Below are 25125 nucleotides of genomic sequence, written 5' to 3' on the forward strand. Positions count from 1 at the left end.
AATATGGATATAGTTTCGTTGCAAAATGTTTCTGCAATAACGTTACATTGGTTCTCACACACATTTGGTTCAAGTACCTTTTCAAAAGATTTTTCCCCTCACTAGCTCGGAAAGCGTTTTATCCACTAGTGGGGAAAGTAATTTGACCTTGGATGGAGCGTGTTTAAGTAGCTTTTGACAGATAACAAAACGTAAAACGCTCATAATAATGGTTCGTTCGATATTAATTATCATTAAATAAATGGTTTGAAACTTTAATAAAAAATACCAAATTTAGCTGTATTTAATGATTTTAAGTCATTAACCTTAAATTCCATAAGAAACATTTGTTTTTTTAAATGATGTTGAATGTAATTCTGAACGCACAAGTTGAGTCGATGCAATTTCAAAACGCATCGTCAGAAATGTCATTGTCAACATTGTCCTGAGACATTGTCAACAAAATTTTTCTCACCGACACGCAAAAATACACAACTTCCAGAGTTTTCTGTTATAATATAGTATTATCGTAAAAAAATGAGTGATTCCAGTGATGAAGATGATCTAACGCCTGTGGATGTTGCACTTTCCTCGCTATAGTGAGGGGAAAAGTTTTGTGTTACACACGGGTGCAAATGTATTTTTACTTCTCGTGTGTTAAAACACTCGCTACGCTCAGAATTCTATTTTAGAACCACTCGCTTCGCTCGTGTTTCAGTTCCACACTCGCGGGTAAAATACAACTTTGCACGCTTGTATAACAAATAACTATTTCCCCTCACTAGCTCGGAAAGCCGTCTATTATCCTTTAAAACAAGCGGGGAAAAACGCATTTTATCCACTAGTGGGGAAAGTAATTTGACCTTGGATGGAGCGTGTTTAAGTAGCTTGACAGATAACAAAACGTAAAACGCTCATGATAATGGTTCGTTCGATATTAATTATCATTAAATAAATGGTTTGAGAATCTAATAAAAAATACCAAATTTAGCTTTATTTAATAATTTTAAGTCATAAACCTTAAAATTCCATAAGAAACGTTAGATTTTTTGTAATGATGTTAAATATAATTCTGAACGCACAAGTTGAGTCGATGCAATTTCAAAACGCATTGTTGACATATCATACGTCAGAACAGAAATGTCAACATTGTCAACAAAATTTTTACTGTTCTCACCGACTCACGTAAAAATCAGAATTTCTAGAGTTTTCTGTTACAATATCGTAAAAAAATTAGTGATTCCAGTGATAAAGATGATCTAACGCCTGTGGATGTTGCACTTTCCTCGCTATAGTGAGGGGAAAAGTTTTGTGTTACACACGGGTGCAAATGTATTTTACTTCTCGTGTGTTGAAACACTCGCTACGCTCAGGATTCTATTTTAGAACCACTCGCTTCGCTCGTGGTTCAACTATAGAATCCTTTCGCTTGCTCATGTTTCAATTCCACACTCGCGGGTAAAATACAACTTTGCACCCTTGTATAACAAATAACTATTTTATGCTTTACATCGCTCTTCTGGAATGCCTATAGAAATCTAAATAAATCGCTCCCATAAAAAAATCCTAATGGTTTATGGCGTATTCATGTAATTGAAATGATACATAAATCGATACTATCCATTAGCTAGTACTTGATGTCAGCTTTACGGGCTCAGTTATAGCCTACCCGTTAAATTTTATCTAGACATTACATTATGAGTATAGTAAATCTATTATTTAAATTTATTTGGCAGATTCAATAAGCAAATCGATTTGGATTCGATTGTAATAGGTATTTCGTTACAACTTTACGGACTCTATCTAACTAGGTATTTACTTATTTAGTGTTCCGTACTGACAACGTCGCAAAACGCAACCCTTGAATAATAATGTCTGTCGTCCGGGGTCTGCCTGTCTCGGGAACGGTTTGAAATAGAAATCTGAAATTTCGGATAGACATAAGTAGGGTAGCGATCGTCTTGCCACCTTGTATACCAATTTAATTTCAACTTAATCTTAGGAGTACCTATCGAGTATGAAAATTTAGTAATATTCGTTTATTTAAATTCGTTTTGTCTCGTTAATATTGTAAAAAAGAGAGTGCATTTGACATGAGGATTAGGAGCAACTGGTAGCTATTTGAATTTATAATATTTTATAATCTAAATCTTTAAGGGGACCACTGATAGAGTCAAGCAGGTGTTATTTTAAACGTCAAACTTCTATGAAATTATGACGTATAAGTAACACTTGCACTGCGTGTGCTATCAAAATCTCTGCAGACTTTTCTTGGTCTAACTCTAGTAATAACATGATTACCAGTCCGCCGGACGATATCGCCCTGTCAGTTGTTCGAAACTGTCAAATTTTTGTTCTATGTGACAGGCTGATATCGGGACTGATAATCAGTGGGCCCCTTTAGGGCCACTTGCACCATCCTACTAACCCGGGGTTAAGCAGTTAACCCAGTATCAAGATGTACTGATAAGTGATAACCATGGTAACTCCAGGTTTAACCGGTTACACCATTGTCAAATTCTGTGGCCCTAGTGAAAAAGGGTACTAGTCTCGCGCAGCTTAGTGTAAAAGGGCATGTGTTACGTGGAACTTACTCTTTTACACCTGCGCTGCACGAGACTTGTACCCTTTTTCACTAAGGTCACATAATTGTACTGATAACCATGGTCGGGTTAGTGGAATGGTGCAAGTGGCGCTAAAGATTTTTATGAAGTATTAAGTACTTACTAAATCATTGAGGAAATTTAATAACAGTTAGAGGCGGAAACCTCACAAATAGTTAAAGAATGAAGTCGTAACTCCAAAATGACGTCCCGAAGAGTGAATTAAACATTTTTTTATTATTCCTTTGAGTTCACATACGTCTGCCGTTGCAAAAATAGAATTTGGCGGTAGTACGGTGCGATCCAGAGTCCCGTTCGGTCTCGGCCGCAGTGCATCGGGGAGTCCCACCTGAGTTATATCGGGTTCGGACTCTTGACTCATCTCCCGAGGGACTTACTCAAAATAATAAGTTATTGTAAAGATCAGTGCCTCAGTTAGCTTTGAGCTTTCAGTGATGTGTAGTGTGTAGTGTCAAAATGAACGGGACGGCGACTTTACGGACGAAGTTCAGGGGAGTGAAGAAGGAGTTGCTGGAGCGGCAGACCAGCCTGCTGATCCAGTCTATGACTGTGGGTATTTGAGGACATTCTTTTCTTTGCGTCGTAAGCAATATATTCGTTACGGATCATAGGTAAAACTACAACGAAGCTAATTTTTTTACGTTACCGTTGGAATTAATTAAATACAATGTTGAAGTCTCATTTAGGCATTGTCTTAACAGAAGCGACAAAACACGACAATTAGCGATAGCGATGATGGTGTTAATTAATTTCCACATTTTGTATGTACTTACGTTTGATTTTTCCTTCAAGTCTACAATCTGCATTAAATGTATTTCATTCTGTAAACAAAAATAGTGATACACATTTATACTTTCCGTTACAAATATTTAATATAGTATTATTCGTAACAAAATCTGTAATTCATTCTTACTTGCTTAAGCTGGTTACCTTACCTACCCTAGCCTAGTTACCTTATGGACTATGGTATAATGGTATACGAGTATGACAGGTAAGTATTGGTTAAACTTAGAACCCGGGGTACACGAGTTGTACCTAAATGGCAATCAGTTGAAGTGTAACGTGCTATTCAAAAAAGCACTTGCTATGTTATAAATAGTACTTATCCAACTTTTCAACATTTAACGTTCGCAATAACTTATTGTTCTTGATGACCTAGCCAGGTAAATAATACATTTTTACCTGATGAAGCCTGCGTTGCGCAAATCAGAATAATGGAATGATTTGCTGTGATAATCATGTTTTTAGGTATCTAGTATCTAAGTTAAATCTTAAAGCAACTATAATATATGTTTACTGTTTAGTATCATTGATTTGATGTAGGTAAAATTAGTTTAATTTATAATTAATGATGTTCTTGTGGTCTAGATTGAAGCGTTGGTTAGTCATAGTCAACTGATTTAGACGGGATTCCCACTTCTTACCATTTAAACCAGTTCCACTGCCTTGAGGTAAACCTAATCTTATACATATTTAAGCTTACATACGCTAATACTTCAAAAATAACTACTTACAAAGTAGGTAGTAGCCGGTTAATTAGTTAAAGCCTACCTATAATCATTAAGATGTAAGGTTATTGTTGTATTATTATTATTGTTGTTGTAATTTAGAATTATGTAGTAACATATCTATTCTTATACGAGTTTTTTTATTTAAATCATAATCAGCCAAAATATCGATCCGATCATTATATCAGGTGGAGGGGTACCTACCCCTTCGAGGTAAGTTACCTAACTTACAGAGTATTGTTTGATATAAGGAAAAACATAAAAATCGTAAAAGATACGTTACGACAACTGTCTATTGTTTTATAGAAAAAACATTAAACCTTCCACTGACGTCTCATCGACGATTATGTGCGTTTTGAAACAGCCGGTTCTTAGTCACATTCTGATGATTCGCATTGGCTTGAGAACCATCCAGTTAGGTTCCCGGTTCATTTGAGATGTACAGTGTTAGACAGTCTGAGGTGAGTCGAGCGGCTAACAGAAAGCAGCGTTAGGGTGTTGTTCCAGTCGTTTACCGACCTTAGGCTAATCTAACCAGTATAAGGGCTAGTTGTAGTTACACCAACTGCACATAAATACAAATATTTAAATAAATAAATATAAATATTATAGGAAATTCTTACACAGATTGACTAAGTCCCACGACATGACAGACTAAACAACTTCACTCAGCACCAGCAGTGAACTATGAAACTTCCAACGTTGTAACGTTGTAACATACGTTTTGGTGCAACCGACCCTAAGTAAGCTACCCGATTGTGCAAGTGGTTAGTTGTTGGGTATTTGGAATACTTACGGGTTCGAGTTACGGAATCCCTTTCTAATTTCGCATTGAATTTCAAGACGTGTTGTCTTAATGGTTTTGATTTAAAAAAAAACTATTTTATTACGACCCTTTACAAAGATGCTCACTCGTTTTCGTCTAGGTAGAGGTCCATTCAAGTCCTTTTGAGTAACACTCCAAAATGAAAACTCTGTTCTGTAATGACTCATTACTCTGACTCTCGTCAAACTAAATCTATTAGCTCTTCAGAACTCTCAGAACTCTTAGGACTCGGTGTTCTAAAACCCTTAGCAATATTAACTCATAGAATTACTAAGTTTATTTGTATTGTTGTGACTGTTACTGATCTAAAAGTCCCTTTTACACTAGTTCCCCTGACCGTTCGATGCGCCTACGCTCGGTAGGCAACGGAAACAGGGCCTGGGTGGTTGGTAGCTAGATCAATAGCTCCCTTCCCACGGCGCAGTAACCCCACCGATTTCGGGACGCACCGCCTACGTCCGTATTTCATAACAGTGCGCTAATTTACGATTGTCCGCGTTGTCGCGGTTTGTTTTACCCGTATCGTAGTAACGACTTACCCCTTCAATCAGAGAAAAACTGAAGTGGAAGTCTAGTGTCAGGAACTAGATTGGTGCAAGAGGTCTATGAAGTTACGATATTATTACGACACTTCGGTATGTTATTTATAGTAAATAAATATGTTAAGTTTAAAATTAAAAGAAACAGTGATTTATTAAATATTATAGCTATCAAATTAAGAAAACATCTGTATAACCGATTTCATTTAATAATTCGGGACGTTATATTTTTTTCTGACCTTAAAACTTTAATACGAGTCGTTATTTTTTTACTGACATTTAAAATCCGGGCCTCTTTTCTATTAAGTATTTTTATTGGAATTTTAATTCTGAAAAAGTTCCGAAATATTTTTATATAATACCCATTTTTTTAATAAGTACCATTCTTTATCAAGCAAGTGAATGAATTAGGTAGGTATTGTACCTACTCTTATTTTAAATGGTGAATCGGTCGCCAGAGTTCAACCTAGTTTTAGTCTCGTTTTTAAAATTGATAGACTATGAGTAATTCCCAATAATAGTGACTTGCGTGTGGCATATTGTCGTGTCAGCTGTGACAAATAACACTGCTGAAGTTCCATGAAGTTGTATTGGTGCAGTAAACAAAATGTAATCAATTATCCAGCAGTGTTCGTGAAGCAAACGTATTTTTTGCTTGTCATACCAGGATTTTTAATAGGTACCTACCATACAAGTTTTCGTTTAGCAATTTTGGTATAAATTTTAATGGATGTTGGATATTCCATTAATGTATCTGAATGTTACAATTTTTTACGAGTATATTTTTAGCATTAGATGCTTTTTTGATTAAATCGATACTTCAGTTTCCTGTGCTGCAACTGCAACTTTTACATTAGAAAACGTTGGTTCGTTTTTTAGTCAGAAACCAGTTAAAGTTTTGTGTGTGTGTGTGTGTGTGTGTGTGTGTGTGTGTTTTTTTTTCAATACCACGTCGGTGGCAATCAAGCATACGGCCCGCCTGATGGTAAGCAGTTACCGTAGCCTATGGACGCCTGCAACACCGGAGATGACGGGTATTCCCCATTTTATCCCCGAAACAGCTTGTACTTACTGCGAAATTTCTTATTCTTATCCTTATAATTCAACTTTCATGCGTTAGTTTCTTTTACCTCGCCCTTCGTTGTGCATCAAAGTAAATACACACAGTTAACATTAAACAAGGATTCGCCTGTCAGTGACTAAAACCAGTGTTTTTCTAGATCGATGAACTCTACCTGGAAATCCTGTACGAGATCCTACACAATGTCGGCGGATGTGACGTAGGCTGCGAGGCGGGGCAGCTGGCTATGTTGTCCTATGTTCAAGACGCCTTCAAGATCTCTAATGACAAGCACAAGGAACTCCTCACACAAGCCGAAGCTAAGGTGCGTTTTGGTTTTGCAATATTTTCTTATGTCATGATGGTTCCGGAAAACGAACCTCTAACCTGTAAACAATTAATGGTTAAAGATTTGGGTACTTTTTATTAATGCAATTATCATACAGATTTAAACATGCTTATAATGGACCAGCATTAAAATAGCGTGACCTTTGGCCTATTTTGTATCGTGCTACCAGATCCAATACTTCCTAGTTTAAGCGTACCTAATCTGCATAATTTTTGTTTTTGTTTGCGTTCATAAATTGTATTTTTCCCCTCACTAGCTCGGAAAGTTGTCTTTTATCCTTTAAAACAAGCGGGGAAAAACGCATTTTATCCACTAGTGGGGAAAGTAATTTGACCTTGGATGGAGCATGTTTAAGTAGCTTGACAGATAACAAAACGTAAAACGCTCATAATAATGATTCGTTTGATATTAATTATCATTAAACAAATGGTTTGAGAATCTAATAAAAAATACCAAATTTAGCTTTATTTAATGATTTTATGTCATAAACCTTAAGAAGTTCCATAACAAACGTTTGTTTTTTAATAATGATGTTAAATATAATTCTGAACGCACAAACAAGTTGAGTCGATGCAATTTCAAAAGCATCATTGACATTTCATACGTCAGAAATGTCAACATTGTCAACAAAATTTTTACTTAAAAAATTCTCACGTAAAAATACAGAATTTCCAGTTTTTTGTTATAATATCGTAAAAAAATTAGTGATTTCAGTGATGAAGATGATCTAACGCCTGTGGATGTTGCACTTTCCTCGCTATAGTGAGGTGAAAAGTTTTGTGTTACACACGGGTGCAAATGTATTTTACTTCTCGTGTGTTGAAACACTTGCTACGCTCAGGATTCTATTTTAGAACCACTCGCTTCGCTCGCGGTTCAACTATAGAATCCTTTCGCTTGCTCGTGTTTCAATTCCACATTCGCGGGTAAAATACAACTTTGCACCCTTGTATAACAAATAACTATTATTTTATTTATAGGAACCTCCAGAACTGATGCTAAATGTGGAACTAGTGGAGGCTAAAGACTTAGTGCCAAAGGACCCCAACGGTCTGAGCGACCCATTCGTGACGATATACCTGATGTCCAACTCCTCACACCGGTACAATACGTCGGTGAAGTCCAGCACGCTCAATCCTGTTTGGGAGGAGTATTTCTCGTTGTAAGTATAGTTTTTTTAAATAAATACTTTGCTGAAATAAACAAACACAAGGTGCCAAAGGTCCCGAACGCTCTGAGCGAGCCGTTCGTGACGATATACCTAATGTACACTTCCTCACATCGGTACAATACAACGCTTAAGTCCAGCACGCTCAATCCTGCCCGGGATGAGTATTTCTTTACTTTCTTATTAATTTTAATTCAGTACTAAAAACTGCAGTAGTTTTTCTCGCTGTAAGTGTGCCGTGTACAATTTCTTTGAGGCGGTAACTCACGTAAATAAGTAAAATGTACATAAGTACACATAAACATATAAATTGCGCACCTGTGGTTGTGCTTCTTGTAATGTTTTTAAATAGGTCCAATAATGATTGTAGCCTAAAAGTACACGAATAAAACAAAAAGTAACCTAGTTCATTGCACAAATGGCCGTTAATCCACTACTAAATGAATCGAAGAGGAAATATATCTAATTTTTTTACATAATTACTTGTGGTACTAATAGATATAACAGGATGGCAATGGCATCAGCAAAATGATAGAAGACATTCGATTAGATCATTACATTGGCACCAGTATCGTAAAGTTACCTACGCGCCCATACCTAATGATCTCAATTTAGGAAGACAATCTTCCTTTGTCTATTTTAGTCAGTAGTTCGTAGAATTCTGAACAATCAACTGCATGTACTCGTACAGTCAGCTTTCGAACACCGGCTTCCTCGTAAAGATGTACAGTAAGCTGCAGAGATAACTGAGATAAGTGACCCCCCTGCAAACAAGTTTCTATGCAGGGGGGGGGGTCAGTTATCTTTGCAGCTTACTGTACATCCCGACCTACATAGGTAAGGTCAGGTATCTCTGTAACTGACCGTGCATATTTCGATAAGATTAAGGTAAATAATGCTTCAGAAACCGCTAAATAAATACTTATTAGCTAACTGGGAATGTACGAGTAGGTATAGGTAGGTCAATCACAGACGTAGGTAAGTAATTTTACGATCACACGCTGAACGCGTAACGGCCTTGCTCTTGCCAAAAATTAAACAAATGTTCAATTTTGGAACGTTTCCGTTTTAGCCATGGATGCTATTTTAACCAGTAAATATATTTAGGTTTATTAATTGCTTTAAATATTTTAAATGTGTTAATTATGAAATTTTGTCGGCAGGCCGATGCGAGAAAACCTTCAGGAGGACTCTCTTTGTTTAGAAGTCTGGTAAGTTTTCAAACGTCATTCAAGTATTATTATAGGTACTTATTGTTAAAAATGTTCTGTTGTTTAAATTACGTAGATATTTCTTATAAAACCTTAATAAATATTCCCAAACTTTAGACGCATTTTGTTCTAGGTTCATTTAAAACGATAAGAACAAAAATAAAACTAAAATAGTTATTTGTTATACAAGGGTGCAAAGTTGTATTTTACCCGCGAGTGTGGAATTGAAACATGAGCAAGCGAAAGGATTCTATAGTTGAACCACGAGCGAAGCGAGTGGTTCTAAAATAGAATCCTGAGCGTAGCGAGTGTTTCAACACACGAGAAGTAAAATACATTTGCGCCCGTGTGTAACACAAAACTTTTCACCTCACTATACCGAGGAAAGTGTAACATCCACAGGCGTTAGATCATCTTTCATCTGAATCACTCATTTCTTTACGATATTATAACAGAAAACTCTGGAAGTTGTGTATTTTTACGCGAGTCGGTGAGAAAAGGTTTTAAGTAAAAAAAAATGTTGACAATGTTGACATTTCTGATGTATGAAATGTCAATTACGATGCGTTTTGAAATTGCATCGACTCAACTTGTGCGTGCAGAATTATATTTAACATCATTATAAAAAAACAAACGTTTCTTATGGAATTTTAAGGTTTATGACTTAAAATCATTAAATAAAGCTAAATTTGGTATTTTTTATTAGATTCTCAAACCATTTATTTAATGATAATTAATATCGAACTAACCATTATCATGAGCGTTTTACGTTTTGTTATCTGTCAAGCTACTTAAACACGCTCCATCCAAGGTCAAATTACTTTCCCCACTAGTGGATAAAACGCGTTTTTCCCCGCTTGTATTGAAGGATAAACGACAACTTTCCGAGCTAGTGAGGGGAAAATATCTTTTTGTGGACTTTTACAATTGTCTTAAGCTTTACAATTGTCTTCCAGCTGACATAATAAACGCGCCCAGCGATGCAGTTTTTAAAAACAAGGTCAAGAACATTTTACTAGATTTGGCTTGTTACACAATTGACGAATACTTTGAACTTTGAAATGATCTCATTGGACCACTCATATTGTAATACTCAATATTAAACCGACAATAACTGTGCAAATATTTTAAATTTAAACTGAAATTAATAATGAACTAACTGTGTGTTAAAATTATTTATACTTTTATAAAGATGTGACATACCTAGTTAAAATATATATTTTTATATCTAGTCATAATATATTTTTGTACCTGACATGTAAAATACTTATGTTATGTTGTTATATTTAGTTTAAAACAAAGATAGATACCTATATATACAGTCGAAGAAAAAAACGTGCCTCGAAAATCACGAAAATTTGATTCTCGATCAGAGGGCGCCACTAGTTTTGGCCTACTCTCGTATAGAGGGCGTTGACTGTTTCGTTTGTTATTTATAATTTTAACGCATATCAGTGAATAAAAAAATCATTTATCCATATTTGAATACATTTTAACGTATTTTTATAAATCTTCATTTTTAGTTTTAAAGTATGTCGATAGATGGCAGTGAATTTACAGCGGTTACAAAATTTACTATGACAGTACCGCTCTATCTTCAAAACTACACAATTTGGTGATATGAACGTGAAAAAGTATTAAAGTAACACTGTCTTTTGACAGGGATTTCGACCCCGCTGAGACAGTAAAAGAGAAGATGACCAAGATGTTCGAAGTGAAAGGGGTGAAGGGCTTCCGGAAGCTAATGAAAGAGATAGCCATCACCGCCTCCTACGGCAAACATGACAACGAACTTATTGGCACGGCTAACATTCCCCTCAAGGTACGTTGAACAGTCACGTGAACGAAATCCGAGGTATCCTTCTCAAACTACGTGCGCATACATAGGTACTCGAAATTATCCCTATTTTCAGAGAAAAAATACAAAGACAAAGACTTTGTGGTCACTGGTTTGCCATCTGCATCAGATGTAAAATCCGACGAATATGTTTTAGAGTTTACGCAAACAACCTTTCACATTAATTAACCCAAATGTGCACTAATGTGATTCCTATTACTATATACCTACAATATACATAGTTTCTAATTAAAACAGAAAATAAACACGTACCTATGTAGAAAATCAATCAGTGAACAATAAGATGGTAAATACATATTTTTAAATTACAATTTCAGTCTATCCCAGCAAGTGGTATGACAATGTGGTTCAACCTCAGCAAGAAGAGCAAGTTACGGCGCCAGGGCGTGGTGAAGGTGCGGCTCAACTTCTCGTCCGAGAAGAACTCGCAGGTCGCGGCGCAGGAGCACCGCCATTTGCTCAGGATCATGCTACTCCATGAACTGGAGAATTCCAAGGTATCTATCATGTACAAGGGCAGGCTCCTGAACATTGGCTTGTATCCATGGCCACTAAGCACGGCTCGCAGATATTCATTGTTCCAGCACTGTGGTGTCCTCTTTTGTTAAGGGCGCGGCGCTTCCCTGTCTTCTCTATTATTAACGGAGTTTGTAGATTATTGATTGATTGTTGTGTGACAACTTGACAAGATAACTACAGGAACTGCTGACGAAGCCCGAGCTACGTAGGTATTGTAGTTTACTGAGAAACTATAGGTAAGTAATAAATACAACGTACCTACTGATCATTATACTCGTATTAGGTAATTTTACGAGTATGTTGTAGGTATCTCCCAGAAAAGGCACTATTCGTGCAAGTGTCTGTCTTATGCTGTTACACGCGAGGGCTTACGAATGATAACATTTGTCTGTAAAAGTCATTAGGAATTTAAGAGGACTCACTGAGGATAACCTTTTCTCTGTTTAGGTGGCCCCATACTGGTGGTGCGGCAACTTCAGCGGCCCCGCGGAGGCCATCTTAACCCAGCATGTTGCGCAAAGTGGTCTCTCGCCCACAGAGAACGCGCTCGCGCAGTGGAGTGTGTACTGCTCGCTCACCGTCGACCACCCGCTCAGCTTCGCCCTCTTCAACATGCTGTTGGAGAAGATCACCAAGCCTTTACAATCCGGTGAGTAGGCATTCTTTTTTGTAGTGTCCGAGATCTATTACTGCTTAATTGCAGTAATAATGAATAATAATTCAGCCTATATACGTCGCATTGCTGGGCACAGGCCTCATGCGCAAGAGGCTTGGGGCTAGGGTTAATTGCAGTATTCATCTTAAAACCACCCACCACCGCGTACCAATATTTTAACATGTTTATGCAACAACAATTTCCTTTAAAAGTTCTGTCGCGGCTTAATAACTGGTGTCGTAAGAATCATAAAAGGTCTTTATTAGTGCCCACATAAAATTGTCACGCAGTCAAGCTCACGGTCTGGGTCGAAAAGCGATTTAACTTTGAGAAATTTTTATTAAATAAAGATAAAAGAGCAATAAAGATATTCTATTCTAAAATATTCCTACGATAAGACTATAACCCACTGGTGAGTTGCAGTTTGTCGAACATGGACAGTCCGCTGCCATATTTGTTTTATGCAGCTAAAAACATTTACTGTACAACTGTATTTTTTATAGAATAATGTTTTGGTTGGTACTGAATCTAGTTGCTAAGCCTTCATGACTCATGAAAGATAAATTGATAAGAATATTTTCAAAACTTAAACAGATTATGAGCAGATAAGGATTGTTTGTTAGGATGATGACGACACTAAAATACTCGGAAACAATCTTATTCAAGACAATATTTGTGTCTGCCTTACAGGTCTCATAAAAGAAGAGGACGTTAAGCTATTCTGGGATGGCGCCAAGAAACTGCTCCCGACATGCTTCGGACAAATCAGAAAGTTGAGGAAGAAGACCGCTGGCGACAACACCGTCATGAAAACACTTAGAGAAGTCATGAAAATACTGTACAAATTGTCCATGTTAGACGTCCCCGACTCCGTTGATCTGTTTCCTAGTAATGTGTATGGTTGGTTGCGGAGTAATGACAAGGGAAGGTTGACGATTCATGAGGTGTTGAACCAGGCGGCTATCCAGGGCGCTTCCGATTGGTTCGTGCATATTCTGGACAATAATGAGTGCAAGGATAAGGAGGAGGAGTCAAGGCTGCAGCATCTCATCAGGGTGATTCAGCTCGTGCGCTCTGATCTGCAGAGAGCTATTGAATACCATGATAGAGTTTTCATTGAGTAAGTATCAAAAAAAACATTTCAATGTAACTAGGTATAATTCATTTATATAAGGAAATAGTTATTTGTTATACAAGGGTGCAAAGTTGTATTTTACCCGCGAGTGTAGAATTGAAACACGAGTAAGCGAAAGGATTCTATAGGTGAACCACGAGCGAAGCGAGTGGTTCACCTATAGAATCCTGAGCGTAGCGAGTGTTTCAACACACGAGAAGTAAAATACATTTGCGCCCGTGTATAACACAAAACTTTTCACCTCACTATAGCGAGGAAAATGCAACATCCACAGGTGTTAGATCATCTTCATCACTGGAATCACTCATTTCTTTACGATATTATAACAGAAAACTCTGGAAGTTGTGTATTTTTACGCGCGTCGCTGAGAAAAGTTTTTTAGTAAAAAATTTGTTGACAATGTTGACATTTCTGACGTATGAAATGTCAACGATGCGTTTTGAAATTGCATCGACTCAACTTGTGCGTTCAGAATTATATTTAACATCATTATTATAAAACAAACGTTTCTTATGGAATTTTAAGGTCTATGGCTTAGAATCATTAAATAAAGCTAAATTTGGTATCTTTCATTAGATTCTGAAACCATTTATTTAATGATAATTAATATCGAACGAATCATTATCATAAACGATTTACGTTTTGTTATCTGTCAAGCTACTTAAACACGCTCCATCCAAGGTCAAATTACTTTCCCCACTAGTGGATAAAACGCGTTTTTCCCCGCTTGTATTGAAGGATAAAAGACAACTTTCCGAGCTAGTGAGGGGAAAAGTAATGAATCAAAATAGAGTACAATTTTTTTTTGGTTCTCAGTCCATAAGGTTCCAAAACCAGAGGATGTCTATCTTTTTTATTCTGCGCTACCAATGAAGATTTTGATGATTCAAGACACGTTGATGGCAAACAAGCATACGGCCCGCCTGATGGTAAGCAGTCATCGTGGCCTATAGACGCCTGCTACTCGAGTGGTGTGACATGCGCGTTGCCGACCCTTTAAAAACCTTTTTATTGAAAATTATGGGTACTAGAGAGCAGCATTGAGACATTAAGGCTCGAATGGACGATTTATTGAAGCGATTACAAGGTAGATATTCGCCACCTATCTTTTAAAGCGCTTTTTTCCTATAACCCCATGGTGGGTATTCCATGGATATCTGATAGGTATGAACTTAGCAATGAAACAAGTGCGTACGATGGAAGCTCGTTTATTACTGGCGCGCAGGCCAGGATACAGCGGACGCGCGGACCGAGGCGCGGGGACGACACATGCATACATGTCAATATCACCTTTGTGCAATTTTTCTGAAAACTTCTTTTTACCAGGCCTTTTGTTTTCCAGAGTCATGAATTTCCCATACTCCAAAGCGCTTTACGGACTATACGAAAGCAAGATCGCATCTCTAGTGGAGCCTGAAGTAATAGAAGTGTGTAAAAGCTTGAAGCGGTTGAACTACAACGAGGGGTCGACGACCAGCGTGCACCTCGCGGGCGGGCTCACCGGCGCCACGGGGCTGGGGGCGCCGAGGGTGGAGGACGAGCCGCTGGCTATGGGGACTACTTTGTTTGAGCTGTATCTGGCGCTGCAGAGGTTTTTGACGTAAGTATTCATTTATTTTATAATCAGTAGGTACCTAGTATTATAAATAGAATGGTATCACGCCAGAATTTAATTAAAAAAATGAGATCAGGAATTAATTGTCTTTGTTTTCAATCGTACGTACTGCGTATATAAACATTAGTTACCTACACTACTCTTGGCCTTAAGTGACGCTGATTGAATATTAATGTTATATTAGGTATAACCGTGTCAAGACTCCTAATTTGTACTTACAAGTATTATGATGGTCGATACTACGAGTGTTACTACAATGTGAGAAACCTTGTCCATACGTTTTGGGGTTCTATGATATCAAACCAGATTACCACAGTATGTTTGATGTCAGCGCCTCGCTCTCGAAATTTATTTCTTAAGGGATATTGATATTAAACATATTAATAACGAGTCACTCACGTATTTTAAGTCGAAAAACGCTCGACATGTTTCACTCCGTACCTCGTATATTGATATTGATTTATTTTACAGACTAGGCCAAGGACTGAATGAAACAGACTGGAGCTCATACGCCATATCCAAATTCCACTGGTGGTTCTTTGGTGGCGTGGCCCAATGGCTCGACATCGCCGCCTACAAGGCTTTGACTCGCATCGAGAAAGCTGTGGACTTGGACCCTTTGACTGTCATTGACAGCACCGTGAAATACAGCAGTTCGGCTGTGGATACGCTGCAGATATTTTATCAAATAAAGATTTTCTGGACGCAGTTGGCTTGGCCTGATGTGGAGGGGAGCTACACGTTTGTGGCTAAGATTATTGATGTAAGTGTTATTTTATTTCTTATTTCTCCAAATTTTCCCGTCTATCCAAATCTCATAGTGTGCTTTTATGGTCACTGTATAAAATAAACAAGTGCTTGTGATATTGAGACAAAAATGGAGCATACTTAATAAAAACTTTTTAAACGGATTGGTCTTTTACCGTGGTGTCTACATTAGTCTATGCAATTGAGCATCTTAAAAGCATATTCCCTAATTATTGCCTATATGACTCTAACTATCGATTTGATAGACAGAACTTTAGTATTAACTAATTTCTGTTTGGCCCAGTGGTTGACTGGTAGAGAATGCCTTAAGGCATTAAGTCCAGCTTTTGTACTTGTTCTTGTGCAATGAAGTTTAAAATAAAATAAATAAATAATAAATAATATTGCTTACTCGTATCAAAGCTACCCTTTTTTTTATATAGGGGAAAATGCTTTTCGCATACCACCCAGGCGCGGGGACGGGCCGTGGATGGTTATGTGGGACTCCCATATAGGCTCATGGGGCCCACGGTTTACCCACTAAAAACCCCTCTTGACCGCCTCGGGGCTATAAGGCGAGGCTACAGGAACACTGGAGCACTCTTCCGCAGCCTCGCCAGATCAAAGCTAGCCTAGGAAATCTATAAAGCTTACTTTACAAGAAAAAAAGTAAAAAAATGTAAAATTAAAATAATAAAAGTGAAAGTAAAATTTATAAAAAAGTAAAATTAAAATTAATAAAAAAGTTTAAGTTTATCGATTTGACTTGCAAGACTAGCTGGACATAGGCCTCTCCCACCTCCCACCGAACTCTCGAACTCGAACCTAATGTAATCTCCAGGACATATGCCGTTGCTGCGTGTTCTACTCAGACCGCATGTCCGGCCGCGTGGACAACGCGGGCCGCGTCAGCACCGTGTTCGAGGAGCGCTTCGAGGTCACCTCCGAGTGGTGCGTCGCCATCAACAACATCGACTACGTGCGCCAGAGCTTGGAACCCTTCGTGGAAGAGCTAGGCATGGATGACATTATACAGAGACTGTGCGAGTGCAAATCTCCAGTTGAAGCGCAAAGGTGGGGAATTATATAGGTGGAAATATAAAGTTAATAATTTGTTTACTAGCTAGGTAGGTAGTACAGACAGAAAAACTGCGCAGACAGAAAAGTTTGTCTTAGTTGACATGTTTATTTTGTGAAATTTTAATTGGACATAAGGCAGGACATTTACGTATTAGGAACAACGTTGACGTTTTTAATTGATTACTTACATTACATCGGGCTTAGAATTTTAATAAATTACCTAAGTAATTTTTATGTTACAGATGCAAAGACACCTTGCAGTGTGTTATTGCAAACGCTATTGACACGGTAAAGAATAAAATTGTGGAGATCCTGGAAATAATGGTCAAAAAGGTGAGTTATAATAGGTAACTATTTTTTGTACGAGTCTTGATTGATAAGGTCATTTTTTTAAACAAGTTAGTCGATGAACTGCAAAAACAATCTAAAGTTATGACCAAACAAAAACATGAATTAAACGGACTTTTATTTATTTTACTAAATCAAACTATGTAAGCGCCGCTTGTACCATCCTACTAACCCGGGGTTAACCGGTTAAACCATTAACCCAGTGTCAAATTGTACTGGTAATCATGGTAACTCCAGGTTTAACCGGCTAATCCAGGGTTAGTGGGATGGTGCAAGTGGCCCTAAGTTATTTAATTTTACTTTACAGAATGTCAAATTCGTATCGAAAATACAAAACAAATACTTGGTAATTTTTAGATGATGCCGTCCATCACCCGGTTCCTAATGGAGGGCGCGGAGCTGCTGCACCAGGACTGCTCGAGCATGGACCGCGTCATGCGCTACCTCGAAGCCAACCTCGACACCCTCTATCAGCAACTCAACAACGACAACTTTTCACGGACCCTCGACATTGTGTGGGAGCAACTCGGAGAGGTCCTCTACGAGTTGATACAGGCTAACTTAGAGGTAAAAAAATATAAATATACTCGTATCATTATTTTTGTATAATACTGCTAATTGTAATATACTATTAACTTATCTTTTATCATTTTTATCTTTATACTAATTTTAATGTTATTGAAGGATCTGGTGAAAAAAATTAAAGCGTGATGTATCAATATTATTTTTTTCTGCCAGTTGAACTCCTGGCTTGAAAATATTTAAACTTTGACGGCAATTATCAGTAATGTAAATGAAACGTTTTTTGTTTTTAATCACCAGATCCCCGTTGTAATTAATAGTTCTATCATTGTTTACACTAACCTAAACTATAATTTTGTATTGTAGAAAGAGAAACTCGCCACCCGTATCCGCTTGCTTAGACGTAGGTATTTCGACAAAAACAAAGTATCTCCCAATAGCAACTACCTCCTTTTTCGGGTAAATATTGCATATTACTACACGCTATTGCAATATTTGACAGTGCACCCAGTTTGAGTGTTTATATTTTATTTATACGTGTAAAATGTTTATTCTAAATTATTTTATTTTTTGATATAGCACCGAAAAGCAAAGATAACTCGGTATATCGACCCGAGGCGCCTGACAAAATCGGCTGCTGCCAATTTAGATGCGGTAAACATAGTTCATAGAAAGCACCTTGTTCATGTACCTACCTTATATTATGTTACTTGTGTTGAATGTAGATCTAAGCTTCGAATTCACAAAGGGGCAAATGTTTAGCGGTTGTCAAGTCGACATCGATTTGAGATACGAATTCCATTTCTAGTAGAGTCAAAAAATAAAAGCTACTACATCATTAAGGTATGATGTACGTTTGATAATTATTATTATCAAACACAGTCGCATGCATGTTTGCTTGAGGTTGCTAAACCAAATCGAGCGAAGCAGCGATTTCGTTTCATATCTGCGTCGACATCAGTCGTTGAATATTGTTCCCCAATCAATTCGAAGCATGATATAATGTGAGCTTGTTATGTTCCTCGCCTTATCTGAACAACCATAGCCTATTTTTATGTGGGCAATATCGTTTGTGATTGTTTCGATGAATGTCGCTTTAATATTATCGAATATATACCTACCTACTGTGAACTTAGCAAACTATCCTCTCGATGTTGAAATCAGTTACCATATTTATTTTGTGAATGTGATCTCCATCCAGACAAGCTTTTATGATGTGACAATACCTAGTTATTAAACAAATACGATTCTTTTTTACGTATCCTATATGTTATTTTAAAAACATTCGTTTTAATGTTACATTGCATGTCTATTTACAGTACCGGCCAATAATATATCACCTCCATGTTTATACGGTATAACTTTTTTTAAATATTTGTGAGTGACTTCCACCTCACTGCTTTAGTTAGTCTAGTAGTATTCCTTTATAGGGGCGTTGAGAAAAATTGGTCTCATGCAATGGTTTTTTCATAGAGGTTTTTTTTAAAATGTAATGTTAACTTCATTTTTTTGCTAGAGATTTTTTAGTAATATGCTGAGTATCCTATTGTAATTTACAGTATTTCATTGCAATATTCATCATATATTTGTATGAAATGACTAGTAAAATATACAATCTTCAAATAACCTATATCGTTTACTCTATACAAGCTCAAAAAACACTCAAAGGTGATATATTATTGGCCGTACCTGTTTTGCATGAAGTCACGATACTAGTTACATTTGGTGATGGAATAGGTATTGTATATGCTTTTATTAATTGAATTTTAAATCTGGTATAATATGAGCATACAAAAATAATGTAACACTTATAATAACTAGAGAGCGGATTTGAAGTAGCGACCTCAATATTAATATGTATATGAATGACTGGTATAATTTATTATTTTTTCTACACACAAAAATAATGTAACTTATCGGAACAAAAAAGTAAAAACCTTTTTGGAAGCTTTTGTAAATATTGGGCAAAAATTATGATGATAATAAATAAAAAGTTAATAAAAAGTAATAGTCATATCCATATTAATATTGAGATCGCTACTTCAAATCCGCTCTCTAATAATAACATTTTATATTAACATACAAATAACCTAATTAGTATTTAACAAGAGCTTATGCTCAGCAAAATTATTTTGTGTACAATAGAGAAGACTACCTATCCTATTATTAATAAACCAGGTTAATTAACTTTGTCGTGTCTTCCTAGAAAACAATAAAAGCTTGTTGTTTAACAAAAATTTGTAATTATTAGTTTCTAATAACGGCTCTAAATATTTCAGAAACGAAGACCACCCAGCTTTTTTTCCAATCTCCACGAATGCCTCAAAATAATGATCCGATCCTTCCGTCAAGACAACAAAGATATTTACTCATCGGAGACATTGAAACGAGTAGAATACTTACTGAAACTTCACGGCATGGAGACCAGAGAACTGATACACCAGTACCACTTGGAGAGGTGGCAGGAGCAACAAGCTATTAACGAACCGAAGATGGGAATACTCACCGTCAGAGCGCAGTTCATTGAAGACAATTTGAAGTTAGAAATTTTGAACGCTAGGAATTTGGTGGCGACAGATTCTAATGGTGAGTAATTCTGACTGCTTAGCATAAAACTGATTAATCATCATCTAAGTTTACGCCTACTTACCAGCAGTTATAACCATTTAGTCCAGTTGTCAGTCATGTTTGGTATTTTTGGGTTTTCCACGAGAGTTCGCGTTTACGAGTATGCAATGTCGTGCGCGGTTATCGGTTTTACTTTCTCCATCACGCTCTATGCACAAATACTCACTGGCAAGATGGCGGTACTAGCGACTTGCGTTCACACGTAGTGTATTCGTATTGATATAATCTTACGTATACCGTTGGACCGCACACTCATATAAAAGTCCTTATGTGTTCTGTAGTATGGGCGTTAGTTTATTAACAGAGGACGTAAAGCATCTCGGATACCCCAGTTGCACCAACCACATTTACCAACCACATTTAGCAGAATGTTCAACGTCACTCAGCAGTGAAATATAAAATTTACCATACAATAAAATTTAGCTAACGCTTTAACGGTGACAGACGTTTTGGTGCAACTGACTGAACTGACCCTTAGTTTGTTAGTTTTCAAATGTGTTTTATATCGCAGGTCTGTGTGACTCGTACGTGCGCGTGGGGCTGCTTCCGGAGGACTCGTTCGCCAACGTGATGAAGCCCAAGACACAGACGCATAACAAGAATCTCTTCCCGCTGTACGACGAAATGTTCCTCATGTTAGTATCTAACCACTGAATACCAAAGTAATATTCAGTAAAAATGTAATTAGGTAGATATTTATTTAAAAATTCTTGATGTTAAAGTGAGAGAAAACGCAACACCATCAACACACACTACGTACTGTACCATTGTTATCCGACTACTAGTAACACTTAGGGTCACCTGCACTCTAACCTCACTTGACGGACTGATCAACGGCGACCGGCAGTGAACTATGAAACTTCCCAAACAATAACATTTAGCGAACGTTTTAATTATGACAGGCGGTTTGGTGCAACCGACCGTTATTGCAAAGACAAGTTCCCCGATGCTCAGTTAGGAGTGTTGCTTTTAATATACCATTAAACCTAAGTACTTACTTACTTTTTTATAATTATTTTGATAAATTTTGGAAATGTTTGTAACGCTGGATTGGTCCTCCGAACCAGATAACATTAAATACCAACCTTTTCAACACACAACTTGTTCAAAACAAACAAACGGGACCGGGAGAGATACAGTAGCACAGAGGTCAGCAAAGTTTTCAGAAGAGTCAGGAGAGCCCGCCTGTATGCCCAAAGAGCCGTATGCTAAGTAGTGAGCCTCCGCTTGCCATCCCCTGACGTAATGTGAAGGTTAGCGTAGATGTTGCAGTTTGTATGACTATTGTACCATATATTTTCAGCCCCTTGAGCCACGAGCAGCGCCGCGTGCGCGACGGGCTGCTGCACTTCGCGATCAAAGACAAGGACATGTTCAGCGTGACCAACGCGTTCGTGGGCGAGGCCTACCTCAGCTTCGGCGACGTGCCCGACACCGTCGCGCCCATCTCCAGTCTGCAGCAACAGCATTTGCCGCTCACGAGGCCCAGTGCTATAGGTCATTATCATTTTATCATTATCTTATCTTTGACGACATGCTCTTCACCGCCTATCTTCAGCCTGTAGCCCCCGTGGGTTAATAATTCCGACACTGCCGCCTTATCTCGAGCCTGCAGCAATAGCACTTGCCGCTCAAGAGGCCCAGTGCCATAGGTCAGTATTTGTATGTTTTTAAATACGACAACAGGCGCCGATTTTTGAATTCCGAGCGCTCGATTTCGTCACTCGAAAATCTGTTGAAAACGGCGAATTGATATTTTTGTAATATGAGCAATAGAAATTGTCAATTTAGTGGTATTGACTACTCGTTTCAATTCTATTAGTAGAATTTAAATATATTGAAGGGATCCACATGAAATCGAGAGCTCGAAATTCAACAATCGGTCCCAAGGCCCATATGGATCTGTCTTGATGAGGAGGACCTCGTCACTTTCTCAGTTGCATCCTAACCCGAGGGGAGGTTTTTACAAAATCGATTACCATCTAACCTTTCAACCCAGGGGTTAAACGTCCTTGGGATTAATCACCGAAAAACGACTGGCAAATATCAAACGATATTTCGGACGTGTCACCTGTCACCTAAACGTAAAATAGTAGATTGTACAACAAGGGCATAAAGCGATCCATTGTCACCCGAGGCAATTTATTCGTCCGAGCGCAGCGAGGACCCTTTTAGTCGAGGATAAATAGACTTTTATGGCTGAGTTATACATTCTACGTTTCACTTCAATTGTGAGTAAAATATACAAAAATATCCAATATTGTAGACGTAACCTATTTATTCAAGAGTACTTGTAAATAGTAGTCGGTTGTGTCGGGGGGGGGGGGGGCGCGGGGCACGCCGGGCGGGGGCGCGCCGGCCGGGCTGGCAGTTGGTATGGCAGATGCAGGACTTTATGACGGCACCGCTTTCCTAGGCAACCAGGGCTTTAGTCAATAAGGGTCGTAATAAATGATTTTACTTTATGCTCTAGAACATATTAAGCAACTTTGGGAACTTCGTCTACGCACGACTTAAAGTCGAACTTTACGAGCATGAGAAGATTAAGAATTGATTGAGATTGAGAAGTGAAAAATACTTTTTACTTTTTGTTGCAGACGGGGACGCGATAAAGGCGCTCGAATCGCGGCAGGGCGACAAGCAAGCACGGGAGTTCCTTAAGAAACAGCGGCAGAAGATGCCCGGCAAGCAGTTCTTCTCCCTCAGTTGAGCAGACTAATACCTTGTAAATAGTCAAATATACCACTGAATTACTGAAACGGTAATAATATTATTAGTTTATGAACTATCGAATCGTATGGATTTTTGTAACAACACACTAATAATTTTAAGTCTAATAGCGTTGTAGAAATGAGAACCATATAATATTGTAATCAATTACATGCGAAGCAGAGGTACTTTTTCAAATTTCCGAATGAAAATGTTGTAAAATCACTGTTTGAGCACTTGGATTTTAATAGAATTCACACGGCTTTTAATTTTGTTGTTTCAGATTTATAACAATACCTTTATCTTATTTCCTTAATTTATTATTTCAAATTATTTTTTTCATATGCCGGCTGTATTTTATGAGGCAGAGTCTAACGTTATAATAACTAATAAAGTAATTATACAAAATACAAAGTTAACTCAAAACTGTTAAAAATAGGTTAATTCATTCGAGAGAGTTAATTGACTGGAACACAGTTAATGTATCTAACACATTCTACATGATATAATAGAATTCTGTTTTAAAATGTGTACCTATATTTCTCGATTATTCGTCAATAATCAGTAATGACATTTGTCAGTTGAGGAAAATGTTTAGCTGGATTGTTTTAACCCGTTTTATGTTTTCCTATTTTATGCGAACCAAATTTAAATACCAATTTGCCAGCAATATTTTTCATAAGCAATATAAAATATAAGTACGTGTGTTCTATAGACTGATATATTGTCTTACGGTGATTTAAATAAAATTTAGGTATGTATGTGTCTAAAAAGAGCATTTAATAATTTTGGCTCGGAATCTCAGTTTGAATTGTGGATTTGGGATGTGTTGTTTTTTTTAGATTGGCCTTCTGTTTACTCGTTGTATGTCCTTTGTTCTTGATTAGATCCAGTAGGTAAAGTATTAACGAAAAAACCTCCTGTTCAAAAATAATATGGGAATTGATCACTCGCGGGATGTAAATGAAGTTTTATTATGATATTCGATTTAGATTCAATCACATTCAATTGACTCTTTTGATGTGTAATAAGTTTAGCTAGTAGGTATATAAGAAGATAGGATGATGCCCTAAATTATTTATTTATATCGTTTAAATAAATAAGCTACCTGAGGCAATAAATTAAAACAAAAACTCCATTACATAATTTTACAAAAGGGCGTATGTATAGGTATGTAAGTCCCTTTAATACCTATTACTAATATTTTTAAAACTAAGCTACTTAAATAAGGTTGTCGAATTTACCAAATGAATGTTCTTGACGAAAAATTGATTTAAACGATCACGGAGGCCCTACCTCGAACAACTTCGTTCGCTCGTTTATTCGCCTTTCTATCGTTCACACATGCTAGAGCCAAGAACAGATATGGAGAAGAATAATAGAGAGGCAAATAACGAAATTTCGATTTCGAATGGTAGGTCCTTAGATGTTTGCCATATTGTCGTTGTCGCTAGATCGCGTTGCGTTGTAGCTTTTGTCGTATTTATGACGAGATTCTTAGGGCCCTTGCACACCGCGTTTTTTATTCCATGAAGCAGTTTGTTTGCGTTTGCATCGATACACACGCGCGTCGACGGCGCGTGTTGTTTTGACTGGGTTTCCTAGATAGTCTCTACTAAATAAACGCAATTGCCCAGCGCGTCTATCGATACAAACGCGCATCTGCATCGATGTAGGTGTGCAAAGGTCTACAAGCCGCGTCTGACTTGCGTGCGAATCGCATTTGTATCGAGGTGTGCATAGGCCCTTAAGGGGCCCACTGACTATCAGTCCGCCGGACGATATCGGCCTGTCAGTTAGAACAAAAATTTGACAGTTCCGAACAACTGACAGGCCGGTATCGTCCGGCGGACAGATAGTCAGTGGGCCCCTTTAGGGTTCAATTCACTCAAATCGATATGGCGCATTTGGCAGATACGAGGACATTATTTATTTATTGTGTATAATTGTGAATTGGACGAATGTGATAAGGGTGAATGTATCTAAGTGTTCAAAAGTAGAAACCTATGGTCTGTGCACCAGCTCCGAGGAATTGTAGGGAAACC

The 25125-nt window shown here is 37.6% G+C and overlaps 1 protein-coding gene across 8 annotated transcripts in view; it reads left to right on the forward strand.

The window, feature by feature from the left end:
• The window catches only part of LOC134744997 (protein unc-13 homolog 4B), a 60419-nt gene extending 35568 nt beyond the window's left edge, over positions 1 to 24851 (forward strand). For 2 of the 8 annotated variants that reach the window (XM_063678959.1, XM_063678960.1), the window contains exons 3-20: positions 6697 to 6861; positions 7866 to 8047; positions 9217 to 9264; positions 10927 to 11086; positions 11440 to 11619; positions 12089 to 12290; positions 12987 to 13416; positions 14774 to 15031; positions 15518 to 15809; positions 16635 to 16867; positions 17116 to 17206; positions 17579 to 17788; positions 18110 to 18202; positions 18323 to 18397; positions 20023 to 20329; positions 20883 to 21006; positions 21675 to 21868; positions 22969 to 24848. In XM_063678959.1, the coding sequence (XP_063535029.1) occupies positions 6697 to 6861; positions 7866 to 8047; positions 9217 to 9264; positions 10927 to 11086; positions 11440 to 11619; positions 12089 to 12290; positions 12987 to 13416; positions 14774 to 15031; positions 15518 to 15809; positions 16635 to 16867; positions 17116 to 17206; positions 17579 to 17788; positions 18110 to 18202; positions 18323 to 18397; positions 20023 to 20329; positions 20883 to 21006; positions 21675 to 21868; positions 22969 to 23081 (3357 nt within the window). In that variant the 3' untranslated portion in view covers positions 23082 to 24848. Of the gene's footprint in view, positions 1 to 2802; positions 3153 to 5527; positions 5573 to 6696; positions 6862 to 7865; positions 8048 to 9216; positions 9265 to 10926; positions 11087 to 11439; positions 11620 to 12088; positions 12291 to 12986; positions 13417 to 14773; positions 15032 to 15517; positions 15810 to 16634; positions 16868 to 17115; positions 17207 to 17578; positions 17789 to 18109; positions 18203 to 18322; positions 18398 to 20022; positions 20330 to 20882; positions 21007 to 21674; positions 21869 to 22968 lie in introns of those variants that run through there. The other 6 variants (XM_063678961.1, XM_063678962.1, XM_063678954.1 and 3 more) reach the window with 6 other exon arrangements.
• Positions 24852 to 25125: the final 274 nt, after the last annotated feature.

This window comes from Cydia strobilella, chromosome 10 (assembly GCF_947568885.1).
Source record: "Cydia strobilella chromosome 10, ilCydStro3.1, whole genome shotgun sequence".
Classification (NCBI taxonomy): domain Eukaryota; kingdom Metazoa; phylum Arthropoda; class Insecta; order Lepidoptera; family Tortricidae; genus Cydia; species Cydia strobilella.